Source organism: Chenopodium quinoa, unplaced genomic scaffold, assembly GCF_001683475.1.
Source record: "Chenopodium quinoa cultivar QQ74 unplaced genomic scaffold, ASM168347v1, whole genome shotgun sequence".
Taxonomy (NCBI): Eukaryota; Viridiplantae; Streptophyta; class Magnoliopsida; order Caryophyllales; family Amaranthaceae; genus Chenopodium; species Chenopodium quinoa.
The window spans coordinates 2,673,711-2,694,879 of record NW_018744092.1 but is presented as its reverse complement, the minus strand read 5'-3'; the positions used below and the strand labels follow the sequence as shown (position 1 = coordinate 2,694,879).

The window sequence follows — 21,169 nt, the reverse complement described above, 5'->3', positions numbered from 1 at the left end:
ATGAAAAGCTCCAAGGATTTGGTTTTGTGTTCTATTATGCTTGCTTGTGCAGTACCCCCAAGGCTTTACCGGCTAAGCTATTAACACTTTTAACAATCTTTATACTTCGCATAACAACTCAGTAGCAGCAGGAATCATCATTAGAGATAACGACACTCTTCTTAAGGCTTCTACTTTCAACCATGGGAGCACCAGAGCTTTCATTGCAGAAGTTGTAACTCTCCATAAAGGAGTTCAACTAGCTCTTCAATGTGGCATCCAAAACATTCAAATTGAAGGGGATAATCTTCTACTTATTAACGCAATAAAAGACATATGGGCGGTCCCTTGGTAGATTGAGTATCTTATCAAAGACACTCTATCTCTCCTTACTCAGTTTCACAATTGGAGTATCCAACACATCTATCGGGAAGCAAATCGTGTAACAGATTGGATCGTTAATGTGGGGCACTTAGTTCCTGATAGTATGAATATTGATGTTTGTAATAACTCTAGTTTATTTTCAATTCTTTCTTCTGATACATTAGGAGTACCCCTCGTGAGGAGAACATCCTAATGTTTTTTTCTTATCTTAAAAACTAAATAAATAAATACCAACACACATTAAACAGAGAGAAAATTGAATTGGCCTCTCCATTAAAATTTGAACAAATGGGGCAATTTTATACTCGTTTCGACTCAAACGAAACACAATATCCCAACTGCCACAATGTGAATTGTTGATTAATAATGAAAAAAAATTGTAATACCTAGATAAATTTTCTGCATAATGTTGGAGGGTTATACAAATAAAATGAAAAAAATAATACGAAGTACAAAGTAAGAGCCTCTTGAACACCCAGAAATTTATAAGTTGGTTTTAGCTTCTGTCCAATGATCAGATCCACAGTTAATTGTACTATCAACAATCCCTTTCTTGATTCTCGATTTAGCTCTCTTCTTGTGTTCACCGTTTTGTCATGTAACTAATTTGATCATATTTGCACTTATCCTCAGAAATATATGCTAATTGAACAATCAGAGCTGCTTGACAAGCCCACCAACTGTGATAACAGAACAAGTCCCAGAAATGCACATATCTTCCAAAAAAGGAATCGTTTTCCACACTCTCAAAGCCATAGGTGATTGGTTTTCTGCACAAATGGATCAAATTAACAAGTGATATCCCATATCCATGTTTTGAAACCGGTAATTTGATAAAACAATACCTTACCTTTACTGAATTTATCATTTTGTGTGCAAATAGCAGCATAATGAGTATCATCCAAGTCAAGAAGGGCCAACTGCCATTCCCCAGTTTGAAATTGAGATGATTCAACAGCAATATCAGATTCCTGGCATCACCATGAGGTGGAAGTGACCAAACATGTTAGAATTTTTAGAGAAAGAAACACAGATAGGTAAGATGCAAACACTCATACAATTTTAGTTTTAAAAAAACAGCTATATATTGTTAACATTATAGAATTGGTAGCATTTTTTTTGTAGCACACAAATAATGAAAAAGGCATCTAATCTCTATCCAGATCCCGATAAAAGCCAAAATCAAGTTAGAAAAGGACATTGCAAAACATGTCCTAACAACATATTAATATACTACTGCATTCCAAGATAATAGTCTCTCAATTGAAGGTTAAAGCTTCTCAAAACAAGCCTAACAACATATTAATATACTACTGCATTCCAAGATATTAGTCTCCCAATTGAAGGTTTTTCGTAAAAAATAAAATGAAAAGGTAGAAAATCAGAATCACAAATTGTCAGAAGGGGCAGCTGAATATCCAGCCTGCACTTGAAAATCAGACCAACTAATCTAGACCAACCCGGAACACATGAATTCTGCTCCAGTCCTCGGCTCTAACGTTTAGCAAACTACGAAAACGATGTGCTGCAGAGCAAAGCAGGGAAACCCAGAACTAATGGAACAAGTTTCTATTGACTTATATTATTGGTCAAGTCTATTGACTTGGTTAGTTTACCAATTTCCACAGTGACTATCTGTATCTCCTCTCATCCCCTCTTGGACAATGAAGCCCTAGTCAAATTTAAAGGGTTTACTTTTAGCTTAAGTTTCCCGGACATTGGTTTAATACATTTACAAGTGTATAACTTTCTTTTCCTAGCTAGGTACTTTCTGGAATTTAGAATGCCAAGTAATATATAGTTTACCACCCCTTATTTGTCGACCTACTTTTCTTCTATCCAATTGTCTGCTTTTTTATAAGATCATTTGGTGATCAAAATAACTAAAAAAATTTGATCACATAATTATACAGATGATAATTTGAAATCATGTGAGATTTTATTATAAGCTTTTTACATGTATGTTATTAAGAATTGAAGATAACATTGGACAAAGTTTGCATTGGAGTCTGTAAAAAAGATATGTTGTGATTGATTGAGAACATAGGAGGTACATTCAAAAGGCACTATAGCAGTAGGATTTTGGCAAAAGATAAATAAATTTAAGGAACCAGACAATCCAGCAATCTGAGTCTGGACTAAAATTACTGGACCATTCTAATTCAGATTCGTTCTAAACAGATAAGCACCCCATCAATTCTTGAAATCTTAGTAAGCCACAAACTTTCATTTTCCAGTCATATAATAATATAGCTACAAGATCTATTTGAATCAACTTCATCAAAAAGGACAGAGAACATCCAAAGAAATACCTTAAGAGCAGCAGTTTCTGAAATATTAAGACATATTTTTTGAAGAAGCTTTGAAGTGAATCCTGAAGGTCTTAAATGGAGTAGCCGAAAAGCCCCTTCCTAATGCTTTTACATAAGCTTCCTGAAAGTTTTAATTACACATGAAAGGTGAGATCTGAGCATCAGATATGTTAACTGTCAACTACAATTTCAAAGCCAAAAAAATATACTGAATAGAAAGGGCCAATTCATGAAATTTAAGGCTTATGGCCTGTCAGTCCTGTCTTCATCAATAGAGTGAGTGTAGATTATTTAATGCTTTTTCATTCTTCCCCTTAACATTGCAGACATTTACCAATTCAACCTTCACATGCCTTGGTTAATGACAAGAAATGGATGGGTTTCCTTGTTCTAAGCAATATAGGTATCAAACACTTTTTAGGAACCCTTAAATACTTCACAATCCTAAAAAGTAAAATTGAGGAAAAGTAAAATAGTTTTACAATTATTAAACTGTATTTCTTGTTGCATGACATTTTCAATAAAATGAACAGTTTTTCCCACACATGTCACACTTGTGCATGAACTCTTATTATTTAAACCGTATTAGTCATTACCTTGAGTGTCCATAATTTTATAAATTCCTGGTATTGTAATTCCAGTTCTGAAATATTGGCCAAGTGATCAACTTCACAGGGAGAGAAGAAGCAACGAGCAAATGATATGACATCATTATTTGTTGTTCTATTCTTATCTTCAACATCAATTCCAATCTACATGGCATAGAGATCAAATCAAAAGTCCACATCAAGTAAGCAGTTTTCATAAGCTAAAAGGCAGAAAAAGTATATCTCACAGGAGAATAGGTTGTAATTCCACAGGCAATCAAGGATGAGGTGTGTGACAAATTAAAATGCAATGGTCACCAACTCATATCAGGTACATCTTGCCAATCAACCTACATAATGTAGAGCAACCATGATAAGAGATGATAGACATATGACGAACTAGAGTAATGAAATCAATAGTTAAATAAGGGAAGACGACAATGACCTCGGGTTTTCCATAGGAGTTTTTCTTAAACTTCAAAGATCTCGAGTCAACAAAAGAATTTGTCTGATCTACCATGAAATGCAATCAGAAAATCAGTAACTCATTATTTAAGGATGACATTTTTATTATAAACAAACGGGTGACATAAGAATTGTAGAATCCACCGCTTGCAGTGTTAAGAGTCCTAAGTTAAAAGGTCAAGAGTACAAGCCTAGAACCTTTTTTTTTATTGTGGTTAAACAATATGGAGCTTATCATGGTATCCATAGTTTCATATGCTACAATAGCATCAAATGAAAGCAATGCGCTCTAGAAGGCTACATAACTGTGCTCAAATTAAAGAGTCAATCAGCTACTCTAGTTCCAGAAGTCGAAAGAGACACACACATGTAGCACATCAACACAACTCAATATCCCAATGAAGCATTAAGTGTATATTAATCAGGCATGAAAGTTTGTACATTTATCAGTTTGCTGCCGAACATAAAAAAAAAAAAAAAAAAAAAAAAAAACTCAGTACCCTATTTTCTGAAAACAATTGATGAAATATGGTTGCTTAAAGATGCCCAATTAACCTAACAAAAAATAGAATGATAAACAAAATATTTCTAAAAGGCATTGCAAGCTAAAAGGTCTCCCAATCATCGGAAGCTCAAAAACCCTTCAAAAATCCACCAATTAAATTTACACAAAACAATAAAAAAAAATCCAAAACAAATAGAGATGAATACTGACATCTAGCAATGGTAGTGCGAACCAGAGCACGAGCTAAGAGGGCTTTCTTCCTGACCTCGTCTTCCCGGAAGCTAAGAACACTTTTTTTCTCAGAAGGGGAAAGGATATCCAGATACTGCTTCAAGAGTGATATGCTCTTTATTTCATCAGGATTGACATACCACAAGTGAGTTTCCCTATAAAAAGTTCCACAGACACATCAAATTTCTATTAATTACGGCATTGCCTAGCAAGAAATTAAAAAAATATAATTTAAATCTATTCTAATCAAAGTTGGAGAATAAAGGTAGCACATATGTACCCTTGAGGTGGGAGAGGAAGAGGATGCAGAGGCTGACTGGAGAGAGAAAATTGTTTGTTGAAGCAGCGCATGTTCATTCATTATAGTTATGGAGTTGATTGTTGTGAACTAGTAAAAATTAAGAAGCACCTGTAGACAAAGCACAAACAATTGAAAAACTAAGATAAGAAACATCTCATATCCCATTGCTATATACGTATATACTTCGTACAATATAAACATAAACTGCGTCTCATTTTCATTTTTACAAAAGTCTTCAATAATGAGTTCACCTGCAAGGTTGCAGCTACAGCTCATAAATCCTTGATTTTATACTTAAATTTTAGGGTTTTTCTACGTAGTAAACCTATACAATTGACTTTTCCAAGTCGTGCCCCCTCTTTTGGGAAGTTACACATTGTAACCCTCTACCACAATAAGTAGCCATATGATTGCCGCCATGTAGCCGTTAACGGGGTTAGATTTTTTTTTTTATAAAAAAATCTTGATTTACGTGCTTAAAATGTTTTGTTAAAGGTTTTGGGGTCATTTTAGGCTTATAAGAACCAAATTGAGCTCAGATTTGACAAAAAATAACTTAAATGTCTCGATTTGTGTGTCATCATGTTTTTTTACATAAAACGACGCATTTACATTATTTTTTGCCAAATCCGAGCTCAATTTGGACCTTATAAGGCAAAAATAACACCCAAAACCTATATCAGAACATTTTTAGCACGTAAATCGAGAAAATAAAAATTAAAAACTAGCCCCATTAATGGCTACATAATAGCAATGTCACCATATGGTTACTAATTGTACGGCAATATCACCATATAATTACTAACTCTACTAGAGGGTTACAATGAGTAACTTCCTAAAAGAAGGGGCACAGCTTGAAAAGTCAACAGTATAGGGTTACTACATAGAAACCCTAAATTTTATGTCATTAATACAACGACTTTCTGGCTGGGGTTTACCAAATAAAAATCTTTGTGCCCAAAATATTTGGCATTGTTATGCAGTGTAAGAAAGGACCATTCTCCAGAGAATGGGGCTTAAGTAGCTCAAATTTCAATCATAATAAAAATCACGCTATCAAGATTGTCTGATTAGTTTTAAGTTCTCGACTAGATTATGTGATAAGCATTAGATTCCTTTTAATCATGGCTATCATGCAATGCGTAAAAATTAAAACTAAACTAATGCAATTATTAGCCTAAAAAAATTACTACATATCAAATAAGTAGAGTGGTAGGGATTCAAATCTAATCAAACTAGACAACTTCAAACTAAAATCCTATAACCTAAGTAGATTATTCACATGTGACTGTGAGAAGCAAATATATCCATATAATCTTAAGCCTTATTTTGATCAACCATTACCGAGTCGGAACTCATTGCATCGATCAAACTAGTTTAAAGGTTAATTGTCGAGGTCCAACAAGCTAGTTTCAGGCCTGTCTTTTGAGCCAGGGCAAAAGGGGCAGCCAGGAAAATAGATCCATTTTCAAATTTCACATTAAATATCAGTAACGGCCAATTTTGACAGTTTAGAAAAAATATTGCTTATATTAACTTTCTATTATGCTAAACATAAATTCTAAAAGTCTAATTTCAGAGGCAATGTAGTACGGAGATATATTAACGAAAAATTTTATGTACCTTAGTCCAAAACACAAATTCTATATAACATCTAATTCAGGTTACGCTTGTACTCCCTATTAAGAAAAATCAAATAAGGAAAAACATTAAAAGAATCCGATCAAAGTTCATACTACTATGTCGCAATTAATTTTAATTTAATTGTATAACAATGACTCATATTTCTTTGGGTACTCTAGTAGACAGAGACATTGGGATATTTCTAGATTTCTTCTTTGAGATACATTGAACTATTGAAGCATGAAATAATGTGTAGTTCAATTTGGATAAATGTTGTATTGTTACAAGTACGTATATATATTGTATCTAATTTGAGAATTCCTTATTTTTGTATCTGTTTTGATTTGAATTAAATATTGTTGAAATTTATAAACATGAATTCATATAACACACCCCACAGGAGTATAGGAATAGATGAACAGGTTCACAATAGGTAGCCATCATACATGGATTAGGTAAAGGAAAATGAATAATGTACGCAGGTGTAAAAGAGATAACACCCCACACACACAAAGATAAACCACAGAATGGGAAATAGAATCAAACTTGCGCCTTATGGGTGTCAAGCTATATTAGGAGGACACAAATCACATGACCAACATTGAGCTACTTTAATTTTCCTATCCAAAAAGCCTGCATTATGTTTAAAAGATTTATGTCAACTTGAAACTAAGTCAATCGGACCTAAACAACTACTGACCAGGTTCAAACCAAAATGGGACTCGGACTATGCCTCACTTTGATGTAAGATTATATACTACTAATCTAGTATAAGGGTTGATATTAATGCAATGCATAGTTCATTGTAAACACTCTTTACATAGAGTAAAGTACTCCCTCTGCTTTTCTAGTACAATTATGGTAGATACAATAGTTTAGAAGAGTGTAAGAAATAAACTTAGTTGAGTGGGGTAAATAAAATAGAAAACATGCCAGATAATGAAACAAGTGGAATACATAAAGTATGTTTAGTTTGATCTAAAACCTCTTAAATGTATTCTAACTATGTACACAAACTATATAGAAGTATATGATTAATCTGTTTACCCAAGTTCTATTCACATTTTAATATCATATAGTTTTCTATATTCTACCCACATTGCTTGACCTCATTTCTTGTATACTCCTTAATTTCTGTTGCTACAACAATTCAATATACACATAGAAACAGAGGAACTGAAACACTACAATCATCACCAAATTACATCAATAAAAAAAATTACAACCAAATTCAGAAATGTTTGATTCAATTATCAAATTAGGCTCCAAAAAAAACACATAAACGCTTCTAGCTTAAGAATATCAACAAAAATTGCACATGCCAAATTTGTAGCAACAAATCGATCATTTCAATCTTTCATAACTTCAGTTACTACGACCAAAAGCTCAACAACCCTAAATTGACTACACTGACCATAAAATTAATGATAAGCCCTAGATTGTGAGATTAATATTCGATGAATTAAAATGGATAAAAATTAAAACATCATACCTCAGAAGCTGCTTCAAATCTTCAATAAAGGAGAAAAAATTCACAAGCTGTTTCAATGGAGAATTCAGAGTACGCGCTTCAATTAAATAGATCACGGTTTACTTATAATTTTGAAATAGGGAATTGTAGTAGTGATTGTTTTATTAAATTTTTTTAGTTAACTACACAATTAGCCCCAAGCAAAAGCTAATGAGCGCCCGGGCGTTAGATAAGAGAATTAAAAGTGGATATATTAGAATAAAACTAACATTAATTACACCGGATGACCCGTGATTTTGTCATGCATTCCTAACTTAATACTATTTTGACCAATATAATTATTCCTTATTCAACGCCCCGGGATACTCGTTAGCAAGATCCTTAGCACTAACTTTTTACTTTTTCATCCTTTGAGTACTTTAATTTTTTTTATCTTTTTTTCACCATTGGGGTACTCAACCCCAATATCTGACCAAATTAAATAGACACATTAGCAAAAGATAATGCTTTGGGTTAAAAAGGAGCTTGTCTTAGTTGATCCCATTTTGTTTATCACATGACAATTTTGTAAATATCAACAAATTCATCCAATCACCATCAATTGTGGAGCTCACATTAATGAAAAAATTGTTGATTTATTTACGAAAATGTCAGAAACTTGTATTTTTTCGTTAAGAAGATAGGGCCTACCGTTAATGGTCACCGTTAGTGGGGCCTACTTTACACTTTTTAATTTTTCTCGATTTGCGTGCTGAAAAAAATCTCGTGAAAGGTTTTAAGAATTATTTTGGTTTTTTTAAGAGGGAAAATTGAGCTCGAATTTTACAAAAAAAAAAAAAAAAAAAAAAAAAGCCCCGTTTTGTGAATTCGGATTTCCACAGTTAAAATTAGAATAAACACAACGGGGCTTTTACGTTTTTTATTTTTTTGTCAAATTCGAGCTCAATTTGGATCCGACAAGATAACCCCTAAAACTTTTAACGGGATATATTTCAGCACGCAAATCGAGAAAAAAGTTAAAAAGTGTAAAGTGGGCCCCACTAACGGTGACCGTTAACGGTAGGATAACGGCAAGGTCACTATTTTTTTGTAAAACGAAACTTTTATGTTATTTTTTTTGTCAATTCTAAACATTACCGTAACATTTTTCGGCACGCAAATCAAGAAAAAAATTTAAAGGTTGACCACTAACGGAAACTGTTAAGTGGTAGCAAAATCTATTTTTTTTGTGTTTTTGGTGGTAATAAAATAAAATACTTTGTAAAATTTTAAATAGACAGCAAAAATCAAAGCGATGCTTTTTAGTGGTAGCAAAAGTCGAAATTTCCTACATAAAATTTTAACAAATACAACTCAACCACCTAAAATTCTTTAGTGTAACGATTTATGATCTACTTAGGCTAAATCATCAATGCCAAACTTATCATATTGGTGTAATGGTGAACTTGTAAATTACTCTGAGTATCTCATCAGAAGATCAACATTGAATTTCTTCATATAAATTTTAGGTAGCTGGGTACAAGAAAATAATGCAAGGCAGAAAGTGTGGCAACTAGGCGAGATTGTGGCACAATGCAAGATCGAGTCTGCGGCTGATTTGCAGGAATTGTTGGAAGCTTTAACAAGGTGATGACAAGTTTATCACACGCACAGCAGCACTAGGCTGGTCCCTAACTAATAGAATACTTCATATGTCCAACCGATCTCATGAAAATCATACACTCCAATATAAATGAATTATGCGAAAACCACCACAACGAAAATGCATCTTTACAAAATCAATCACCATATCGAGCTATCAACCAAACCATTCTTGCATTCAACCACTACTCACCATTGTTCAAATTATTCTCTGAGTTACAGATCACCGCTTTATCTAATATAATTGCATAAAGCCAAAGCAAATTAAATACCCAAAATGGTCCTAATCTGGTTTGGGGGATGTCTAGCTAGTGATTTTGGATCAGGGTATGAATTCTTGGGATCCATTATTGCATTGTGCACAAGCTCGTACGCGTCAGCGAGTGACTTTGCCAATTGGATACAAGCTTCCGACCGTAGTTTTGGCACCTGCAGTTGCTCAAATTCTGGTAGAGAATTTTCAGTACCTAGAATGAGACCAAAGAATATGTTGAGACTTTCTGATAATGAAGCTGGAGAAGTTTCCTCCATTTCTGCCAATGGACCAGCGGTAGCTTCTTCACTATCCTCATTGAATGTTTTCCTAAAGTTGGCCATCTTATTCAATAGATTACATCTTCTTAGAATGGTCTCAACTTCTTTATTGACCAGAATACGCATGTGATTTTCTATCATATCACCGATGCTCTTAGCATATTTGGCTGCAGCTTCAAGCCCAATTAGTGGCTGTTGGATGGTGCATAAGCAGTTGATGAGGAAAATCTTAGAAGGTGTCTCGGTACTCTGCAAGTACATGAACAAAACAACATGAACACAAAATAATGTTGAACTGTAAGCAGTCAGACTTCATTGCTCCCAGCCTTTCAGGACAGCTCTAACGTCTGGAACACTTGCACTAGCATTCATACACAAAGGACAAATTATGAAAATCACAAAAATCAAGCCTGTTCAATGAGGGACAATTCAGTGTAATGCAATTAACCAAGAAAAGGAGATGAAACTAAGTTGACAAACATTTTACCGTCAGTTGTATCATAAAGTGTTGCTTTGTAAAGCACAACGTGGGAGGTTTTTATATCACTCACATATTTTGGACCAGTCCATCCAACAGAGTCAAAGATATTCACTAACTGTTGGCTTTGAAATTGAAATGGACTCCGGTTTATATGATCCATTTAATTGTCTAGCCTTCTTAATCATGTGAAGTATGGTCAGTCATTTTATATATATTAGATAAAGGTTCAATTAGAAGCAACCTCTCTGCTGTAGCAGGGGTAATGCTGAGAAGACCTCTGTGTCCCCTGCCCACAACCTGCTAGGGTGGCAGCCATTGAGGAGATGATAATGGTGTATATTTGAAAAAAAAAAAAAAAAAGAAAGAAAAAGGAAGAAGAATATGTTTTGAAGTTTCTTGAGCTCTATTTCCACAAGCATACATTATCAACCTCCCTAAGACTTGCTGAATCATCATCCAAAACTGTAAATGGAAGCAAACAATCAATGTTCTCAGATTCACTAGAACATCTGAGCACCACTCAGCAATCAGCATGGGAGTTTAAACCTTACAGTTAGCACTTAGCAGGGTCTTAACATCATCACCACATGGTGCATTCTCCAAGTGTAGCAAATCAGTTTCATAGCCATATTTGTCTCAACTTTAGTTTTAAAATAAAAAAGACTAATTGCAATATTGCCTATGACAAATGTTGCATACCTGGAACAATGATTATCATGTAAGATTACAATTGGTTATAGTATTTAAAATGGAATTGACAGGAAAAGAACAGAGGTGACAAGATATACTCCTTTATTAAACTCACATGTTATTTCTGCCCAAAATCAGTAAATTTGGAAGAAAAGAAAGTTAATATATTAAGAAATCTTCATTTCTTTCCAAATACTATATACAAGTACTACACAATTTTACATGCCAAAGAGAGAAATACTTTCAACTTCAAGTACCAAGGTTGCATGGGTACTTCACATAGGCAACATATCATTGAACCGGACATGTCTCGAACACTCCAAAAGGCGTGTCTGTTTATTATAATTTTAAAGGCATTTATAAGACATCTTAGGACATTTGACACTTGAATACTTGAGGAGATCCTTCATTATTATTTACTATGAATTAAATTCTTGGTTTATTACTATTTTTAGTAATATGGAAATTAATAGGAAATATATGTGCTTTTAATAATAAATAAAAATATCAATTTAATTAAAGTTATATAATTTTTGATATTGCATTTTCTTGTGTCCTTATTGTTATTGTAACTGTGTTCCTATCCATTTCAGTGAAACTTGATATCTTCAAACAAGAAGATAATAATTCCCCTTCTTTTCTATTCCAATTACCCAGAAAAGTCAAACGAGCTCAAGTCCCAGGAAGATACAGAAAAAGGATAAGCAGGGCATAAATCTCTGCAAATAGGTACTAAAATAGGATATTGAGAAAATGAAAGATCAAGACATAAGCAATTCTATACCTGAGTGGCTGAAAGGGTACTGTTATTACTCAGTATTGCATCAACTGATGATTTGTTAAGCTGATTGGAGTCTGAGCTTATTCTGCTCCTCCTTGATGAGTGAGCACCTCCTTTGGATTTGTGTGCCTCTGCTGCTTGCTCACACATCTACAATAAACAGGAACACTAATTAGTTTCTCAAACCTGATAGGCACTCATGTTTTGAGTTAAATTTCTCCATGTGGACATGCAAAAGGACAAAAAATTGGCGAGTTGCATTCTATTGCTACCCCCACTATGATTTTGATAGCGCATCTTATATCTGTTTCAGTAATGTCGTCATTCAGGGTCATAATAAGCAAGAGGTCCTTCACCAGATCCCACATCAACCTCATGATGTTGGTAAACTGAATAGATAAAAGCTTATGCTCGAGAAGCTTCGATCTAAATGGCCTAGAAAACTCGCTAGGATATTATTGAACCAAACAAAGAACAAGCTATGAAACTGAACACAAAAAAGTACACAAACTGCAAGACAAATAAGCTTCTCTCAGGCTGCCTTGTTTATATCCTATTAACATTAGATGTACATTGACTTTCCCTACTAATTACTGTAACTACTAAGTTCGCATGTAGGGGACATCAGAACTTAATGGCCTGAATAATGGTATATAAACCCACTAGGAAGCTATTATAGACAACAAATCTCAATAATTCTAGGTAGGGATAACTCCTGGATTTTGACAGCTAAACCTTTTCTGCTCTGGATTTATTTATTTATTTATTTATTTACTTTTTTATTTTATTTTTTTTATAGAAAAAAACCTTTTCTGCTCTGTTACCCTAACTAGACTTTAGGTAAAGTTTTGGATAACTTTACATTAATATCTCATTTACTGATGATGGCATGAGATAATTTTAAGAAAATAATCTGATCAGAGTAACATGAAGAGATAGTCAGCCCTTGACTTCAGATGTTTCTGAAGGTGTAGCCTGAATGATGCTAGAGCTGATTATATTGAAGAATAATGGCTTCTACCAGAGAAAACGTTTCAAGTACAGAAAAACCCTAGAACTCCACAAGTCATCACCAAAGAGCAACAGTCCATCAAGATCTCTCCTGATCCTTCCAGATTTAATGAAAACACCAAGCTTTCCCAAAAAAAAAAAAAAAAAAAAATATATAATAATAAGATCTTCCCATCCATTAGCACTAATAAGAGCAGTAAAGAACCATAACAGAGGAAAAATCATTGAGATAGGGTAGAGAGAGCATATGTAAATGGGAAGAAGAGATTTCAGATTTCAATATATTTCCTCTAATCAAAGTCAAAATAACAATTGCAAAACTTATTTGAAACCGTGAAATGGTAATAAGGGAAAGGAGCAGAAGAATTTTTTTTGTTTTTTCCAGTAGCATTTAGCCTCCTGAAATAGACCCATTGCAGAGCATTTCCATGTCCAAATAAGTTTAAAAAGTGTGGCAATACAATTAACTAGTCATTGTGCAGCTCCAACAGTCATAAACTGAAATAGTATCAAAGTTAACAAGCATTACAATTTACAATTATATAAAAAGGATAGCTACATCAAATGGAGATGAAACATATTAATTTAGCATTAGTGCATTACGTTAAATATTTTCTCAAAAGTGAAAAGTTAGCAACTAAGTCTGTCACCTGAATAATAGGATCTAATAAAGCAGATATCACAGGATCAAATGCTGGCTTCTTTGAAGACGGAATCATCATGCTATCATATGTCTCAATTATTTCCAGTAAAACAGAAACTCCTTCTCTTACAGCAGGTGGTGGTGAAAGATCCACAGCTACAAGTGGAGGGTATCGAAGTAGCTTCTCTCCTCGACTCTTAAGAATATCAAAAAATGTTTTCTGAGCAGCTTCCTTCAAAGTCCAGAGTGTTTGGCAAAGGGCTGTTTCACTCCCTATCAAATCCGATATCTGTGAGGGCGGCAACATAAAATTAGTACAAAAATATATATCATTAATGAGAGAAAAGAACGGCTTTTAAAAAGAGTTCTCACTAGCTCACCGTGTATGTATAAAACTCCAGCTGGTTAATAAGTTTATATGATACTATAAGACTAGGTTGAGACTGTAATACTTGTTCAACTCTAACTTTAAATGGCCTGCAAACTCCTTCAAATATCCGATCAAGGACAAAGGTTAAATCAGATTCAATCTTTCCACTTTCACCTTCGGAATTCTTGGAGAGCTGACGTGCAGTTGGCCCAGCATCTACATCAGCATCCGGATCAAGCAAAGCATGCACAAGTTCTCTTTCAGAAGCTAATGCCTTTGAAGGGATATAAAGGAACACACTTTAGGGTAAAACCACTAAAAATGTCTTTAGCAATGATAAAAGCTAGCCAGAAATGCAAAAAAACACTAAATAGAGTAAATACCAAAAGACGAGGGTGTCAAACCTGATGTAGCCATGCTAGCATATCACCAACATACCGCAAAGGATCATGGGCATGCACTTCAATAGGTCTGGGCAACCCACCAGGTCCTCCCCGAGTAAGAGCACTAATAAACCTTCGGAATAAGGCATTGTGCCTCATATTTGCTACCTAGAATATAGCATATGTATGAGAAGACAGCAAATGTCAAAACAATAATTTTTGTTTATACCTCCTCCACTTTTTTAGTTGGCATGTTTCTAATATCACGTTTTTCAAAGCACAATTTTAATAATTAATATCTCTAATTATCAACATTGGAAAATTATAAAAAGTGGATATTAATAAAATTTACACTGAGACAATTCAAACAAGATCTCACATGACTATGTTTTATCATAGCTATAAATCACAAAAAGAGTCAAAGTATAGTTTGTGAATAGTGCCAAAAGTCAAAACGTGTCAACTAAAATAACGAAGTATATTAAAACTGTAGCTCATGCCATGACCAAATTACCTCTTCAGCACAGTATTTGAAAAGAACAGGCCTTTCATTGAGACATCGGACTGCTGTTCTTAAAAGTTCACTAACTTCAGGATTATCAGTGTCTCCCAATCTCCTACACTCAGCCTGAACCCACCTGGAAAAGAGAGGTGTATAAGCATATGTACTAAGTTACACTAGCACAACTTTAGGTAAAAAGAGAGAGAGAAAGAGAGAGAGAGAGATTATAATCAAAATCAATCAATGGTATATAAAAAATTCAAGCAAATATAATATAGAAGATCTTAATGCAAGAGATGTGTCTTCACAAATCAAAAACCATATACAGCAACTCATAGTGTATTAATATTGAATATAAAAGGGCAAGTAAAAGGACAATTAAGGCTTATTAGGAAGAAATCAAATTCCTCTAGAGTTGGTTTGTATAGTAGAGATAAGCAAACTACTCAAAAGAAGAGCATAAGATGGTAAAATACCCACAGGTATGGTTCTCCTGATAGATTGAAAATTATACAAATTAAGAGTTCAGGTAACAAACAAGTATTATGCACTTGACATTCTAGCCTTTCTAGTATCACATAGATGGGCAAAAAAAGAAAACAAAAACACCTTCCTTTGAGATTATGTAGCTTGATAATCCAAATAAAAACTTTCCTTTCCTTTCTTTTCCCTATTTACATCAGCAGCATAAATACTAAGTACTCGATATGTGCCCATTTAACACTAAATACTATGTTTTTTGAGAAGTATCATAATGTATTCTCTCCATATTTGTATTTTTCAACAAACATACTAAAGCATATTTATTCTCCATATTTGATTTATATATCATAGAGGGATAGTTGTTCTGGGTGAGCACCAATGGTTTAACCCAGCTAAATTTGGGGAGTTCATACTGAATTAGAGTATCAAAAGCTTATCTACTTAAACATTCAAGGGTTAAATTTTCATTGTTTAAACAGATTCTAAGCATAATTGGTGAATCCTTACCCCCAACCCCCTTTATAATTAATAGTGTATGATCCCTTTTACTGTTCCCTCAAATCTGACCAAAAATCAATCAGCTTTAGCATAACAGCACAATTTCAAGTGAATTGCATAGTTATATGTCATAAAAGAAGAAAATAACCTGCAGAGACGTTCATAGGCTCCCTCCTGGTACATAGCCATCATATCCATCAATTCCAGCCCTGCACGCTGCAATAAAACTCTGGATGAGACACATTACAGTCTGTAATAGTTTATGTACACAGATGAATCTTTTGATTCTTCCTTTTATTTATGGTAAAGTTTCAAACGAAACACTACACCCATCCTGAGAAAAAGGAATCACATAATTGGCCTCATTGTTAAGCATACATAAAATCTATCATTAAACTTCTTTTAACAATACAGTTTGCATATATAAAATTACCTCATATTAATGTGGTTCACAATTCCAGCTCACGTCCAATTGTTGTTCAATATTATATGTTCTACACATTTCAAAATTAAATTTATGCTATCTATCTTGAACTTTTTGATGACATTTATTCATTATTCCCTCTATATCAATATATAAGATGTGTTAATCCCCTTAAATGCATAACAAAAGAAAGATATGTCAGCAGGGTCTTTGTAGTTACTCAATGGGGGAAATTCAGCAACCCAGTGCTAAAATGTAATCTATTCTCAACTGTAAAAGGGCAACTTGTCCTCTGTTCTTGTACTTTCGGCAGTATGCTCATAACCCCTCTGTTTCATAAAAAGAAATTTCACTGGACGGGGAAAAAGTTGAGCCACCAGTATCCAGCAAAATATCCAATGAGAGATATTTGTAATTAAATGAATTCCATGGAACTACATCAACCAACAGGTCTTAAAGCCTTAGAAAAAAGAACTCAACTACTAAAAAGGGATTAGGATATTTCAGTGAAATTATTTTTGGAACTTTCATTATAATTTCCTGAATAATGGTTTTATTCTGCCAATTCAAGTACCATCGAAATATAAATTTATTCCAACTTGTAGTGGCCAATCTGAATCTGAACATTTTTATTAAGAGCTAAAATTTTCCTCAAAAGACCATTAAGCAATATCAGGATACTAAACCATATCTGCAGCAAGAGCTTTTCAGCTCAACGATGAATAGGACGGAATGGTGTGAGACTAAAAAGATGGCAGTTACCTGATGGTGTGTCCTGAGCAATATTTTGCAGTTGGCATGAATTTCTTGAACATGAGAAAGAGCCTTGAAGAAATTTTCATTCAACTCCTCTTCTTTAAGTGCATTTATCTGAAATGCAAGCAATTGTCAGCTATTTCTCTAACCAACTAATACATACAGGGTGTAGAAGAAGAGAACTCAAACCTCCTCATTAGATAGTTGGTAGTCACGAAGAAAGCACGAAACAATCTCTTGTCTCTGAGTAGTAACATCAAGGTCTTGTTTTAGCCTTTCTGTGGTACTTATGATATCCCCGGTGGTAGCACTACAGCTGTTTAAAGCCTTTGCAATCCTGCCAATACACAGAACAGTACTTAAGATTTTAGATATTTAGTACACAAGAAATACAAATATGATTAGAATGCATTTTAAGAGGAATACACCAAAGTGCAAGATAAAATGAAGGCTTACTTGATCTATATGCATGCGGTGCGTGCTTTAAATTTAAAATCCTACACATAACTGACTAATTTTTCTCTTTGTCAACTTTCAACTTTATACTTACATTCAACCACTACTTGCCCACCCCTACTAGTTTCTTTAGTATGCTTGACAAATCTTCACCAGAAGATAAAGAGAACAAGTGAACAACAGATGTAATATAAAATCAGCCAAGACAAGGAGAGGGAGTAGATGGGGACTAGAAACAAGACATGAGCAAGCATCAAGAATGAACTCAAACACACACTATTAAAAAAAACAGTAGGATAATAGAGATCACTATCTCTGCCTAAATGCCTAGACTTAAAAAGTTAATTTAAACGGGCTACCAATTTGACATTAACTACATCAAAACTAGAGCCAAGAGCTTCGTAGGTTCCACATCAGTCAAATTCTAGCCAACCACCTCATACAAAACAATCCTGTCTTCTTGTATTCTATCTTTTGAAACATCCTTAATTGCATGGTTTTACTTGTGTCTTAAGGAGTAAGGTTTTAGATAAAGCCAAAAATGTATATCATTTCCTTAGTGATAGAAATTTAATTTGTTTTAAGATTTTATTAAAAAATCTATAATACGGTTGTAGTGCCTATAAAATTCACCAGCTTAGATTAATATTAGCCTCACCCCAAGATTTTTAACGTTTACCTATTCTTCTCTTACAATTTAGATTCGTTATTCTAAGTGTTCAATTGATCTATGTATTACAATCTCATCTTAGTCTTACAATTATAAATTGATATGACACCCATCTTATATCTCTTAGTAAGATTGTGTTTTAATGCTATCCTCTCCCCACCCCCAACTTTTGAAACTGGCTTTGCTTCACCAGCTAAAAATTTTCCCCGCCAAGTGGTGTATGATAGCTATTTCAACCTTCCACCCTTGCATTGGCTTCTATTTTATGTGTCACCGTAAATTTCCATCCTCATAAAAGTCTTATTTGCCTTTTGCACAATTGTAGTAAGTTGAATAAAGTAAGATGGTGGGATTTGGTTGATTAAAGGTGAATATAAACGACAAGATAGTAGAGTTTGGTACATTAAAAGTGAATAGAAAAAATTAGGATAATGGGGATTGGTTGATAAAAAAAAGTAAATAATGAAATTGACATAGATGAAACGGGAAATGTATTCACTAACAAGGTTTTGAGTGAAATGGGACTTTGATGAGGATGGAGGGAGCAGCACAGATTTTGAAACTTTTCCAATTACAATCACGGGTTTAGGGAAACCTTGTCACATTGCTAATGACAGCAAGGTTGAATACGTGAACTCCTTCATGTCAAACATCATACAAAAACATAAGAATCCATCATACAGCTATATAAGGCACTTTCTAAGACAATGTTTGCAGAATATACTACTTAAAGGAACAGAGAGATACTCCTTCTCATATACTGAATCAAAAAACTTTCCTACGACTTTATTGTCATTTCCAATAGTCATAACAATTCTAATGAGAATTCTTGCATTCTAATGATATGAATCAACGTGCACTATTTCCAATAGTCATAACAATTCTAATTCAACAAAAACAACTTGTTAACCATCAACATCCAATAAAACCCGTGTTCGACCCCATAACATCATCGAAAACCATACCATTTTGCACGCCAAATTTGAATAATATATGCTATAATTACCTATCACAACATTCTGCAAGTGCATTAACCTCCTCTTCAACTTGATCCAATGCCTAAACAATCAATCAAAAACCAACAATTAATCACTTAAATCTTATACAAACAACATTATCATTCCAAACCAAGAGCAATCGACAAAGAAAGAACCTGTTGCGCGGCGTCGGAAGCGCTGAGAAAGTCATGATTGATAGAAAGAGCGCGCTTCTCAATGGTAGATCTGAGGTTACGGCGCGCCTGAGGAGAGTTGTCGGAGTAGAATGTGGAGAGAGTGGAGAGAGAAGTGAGAAGTTCCGGAGAATCGATTCGAGATTCTAGAACCTTCTTCAGCTTTCTGGATAATCCTGGTGCTAATGTCGCTGTTCCCATTGATGATTGTTTATCTTATCAATTTGATTGATTGATTGATTGAAGATGAAGATTGATTTGCTGCAAAATGTGCAGAATCTGGAAATTGTTGATGAACTTTTGGGGAAAAGTTGAGTTTTGAGCTGAAATTGAAGTGAGTTTTGTTATGAAATGGGGGGAATTTTGAGATCTTGACTGTTGTTGAGTGACTCTGGGGAGAGAAGAGATGAGAGAGTGCCGCGAACAATGTTGAAGCAGTAGAGGGGTTTGATCAATTTTTCTAACACGATTTTTTCGAATTAACGGCGAGGCATTCGGGAATGACATCCGGTTTAGCGTTAGGCTCTGTTCACTTCACCTTAAAAAGATAATATTTAATAAAAATAATTATAGCCGATAAAATTAATTTTAGTTCAGTAAAAATAAGTTCAGTTCAGCAAAATTAATTTGAGTTTAGTAAAAATCAGTAAACTTAAAGAAGAATATAACAGAAAATCAGTAAAAATAATTTCAGTCCAGTAAAAAAAATTTCAGTTCAGTAAAAATAATTTCATTTCAGCAAAAATAAGATGGAGTGAATGAGGCCTTACACTTTTCATAAATCGGTCAAATTTTTTGACAAACATAAACGAAGTACTCCATTTTTATTTTATTTTTTATTTTTTTTTTGACAAAATGTACTCCATTTAATATTATGACTTTGGTTGGTAACTAGTGGATAGTTGGTTGTTAAGAGTTGATTGTATTAGCGGTTTTAACTAACTTGCTGCCTTAGATGTTTTAACTAGATGATTGTATTAGTTGTTTGTATAGTTTGCATTAGTTCTTGGTTGTATTGCGGATTTTGATAATAATTTATGAACACTTGAAAATTTTGCTCACCCCAGCTTGCAAGCATCTCGCAGAAAACTCATGTTAAATCGATATCATATCACTTTGCACACTGCCCCATGGGCCCTTATTGGGGATCTGGAGGATATACCACACGTCATGAAACATGACAACCATCTCTCTCACTCTCTAGTAGATAGAACGAGTTTGTGTCCGTTGCCACCACTTAACATATATTGAATACAATGATATGTCAATGTAGCGATTTATAATGATTGGCAAGTGACAAACAATACATGTGTTACCCTTAATGTGACACTTCAATATTGATCGTTCTTCACTAGACGCAAGCCAAAATGCATGTTGCAAAGCTAGGAGTGCCATTGCCATCTATTATCCATCCTCAAGTACACAACATTTAATGTATCACCTTGACATTCTCTTCCTCGTTCACATGAATATGTGGATCAATGGAGATTGTAGGTGTACTACATATGAAAGATTAAAGCCTGTTCACTTCACTTTAAAAAAAAGAATTTTCAGTAAAATTAATTTCAGTTTAGTAAAAATAATTATAGTTCAGTAAAAATAAATTCAATTCAGTAAAATTAAGTTCATTTCAGTAAATATAATTTCAGTTCAGTATATATAATTTTAGTTCTGTAAAACTCAGTAACTTTAAATTAAAAAAGAAATATAACAGAAAATCAGTAAAAATAATTTTAGTTCAGTAAAAATAATTTCAGCAAAAATAAGGTGAAATGGACAAGGCCTAAATAACTCACCGATGCAATGGTGACATATGT

General features: G+C 33.9%; 1 protein-coding gene and 1 pseudogene across 1 annotated transcript; both read right to left on the bottom strand.

Annotated features, from left to right (window-relative positions):
* Positions 1-617: 617 nt before the first annotated feature.
* Positions 618-8,010, bottom strand: LOC110691845 (annotated as a pseudogene).
* A 1,553-nt stretch (positions 8,011-9,563) lies between these two features.
* LOC110691844 (conserved oligomeric Golgi complex subunit 6-like) lies at positions 9,564-19,851 on the bottom strand. The gene is made up of 11 exons (XM_021868806.1): positions 19,335-19,851; positions 19,188-19,240; positions 17,245-17,392; positions 17,062-17,169; positions 16,024-16,091; positions 14,907-15,030; positions 14,414-14,560; positions 14,020-14,283; positions 13,647-13,928; positions 11,989-12,135; positions 9,564-10,282 (listed from the first exon to the last, which is right to left on the bottom strand). The coding sequence occupies exons 1-11, from the start codon at positions 19,551-19,553 to the stop codon at positions 9,764-9,766; spliced, it is 2,079 nt and encodes a 692-aa protein (XP_021724498.1). The 5' UTR covers positions 19,554-19,851; the 3' UTR covers positions 9,564-9,763.
* Positions 19,852-21,169: the final 1,318 nt, after the last annotated feature.

Bases quoted from the DNA above. Each gene is read 5' to 3' on its own strand.
- LOC110691844 (XM_021868806.1), bottom strand. From the start codon at position 19,553: ATGGGAACAGCGACATTAGCACCAGGATTATCCAGAAAGCTGAAGAAG. The intron at 17,393-19,187 runs GTAATTATAGCA...GTGTATTGGCAG, and splicing joins CTTGCAGAATGTTGTGATAG to GATTGCAAAGGCTTTAAACA. The intron at 17,170-17,244 runs GTTTGAGTTCTC...CTTGCATTTCAG, and splicing joins ACCAACTATCTAATGAGGAG to ATAAATGCACTTAAAGAAGA.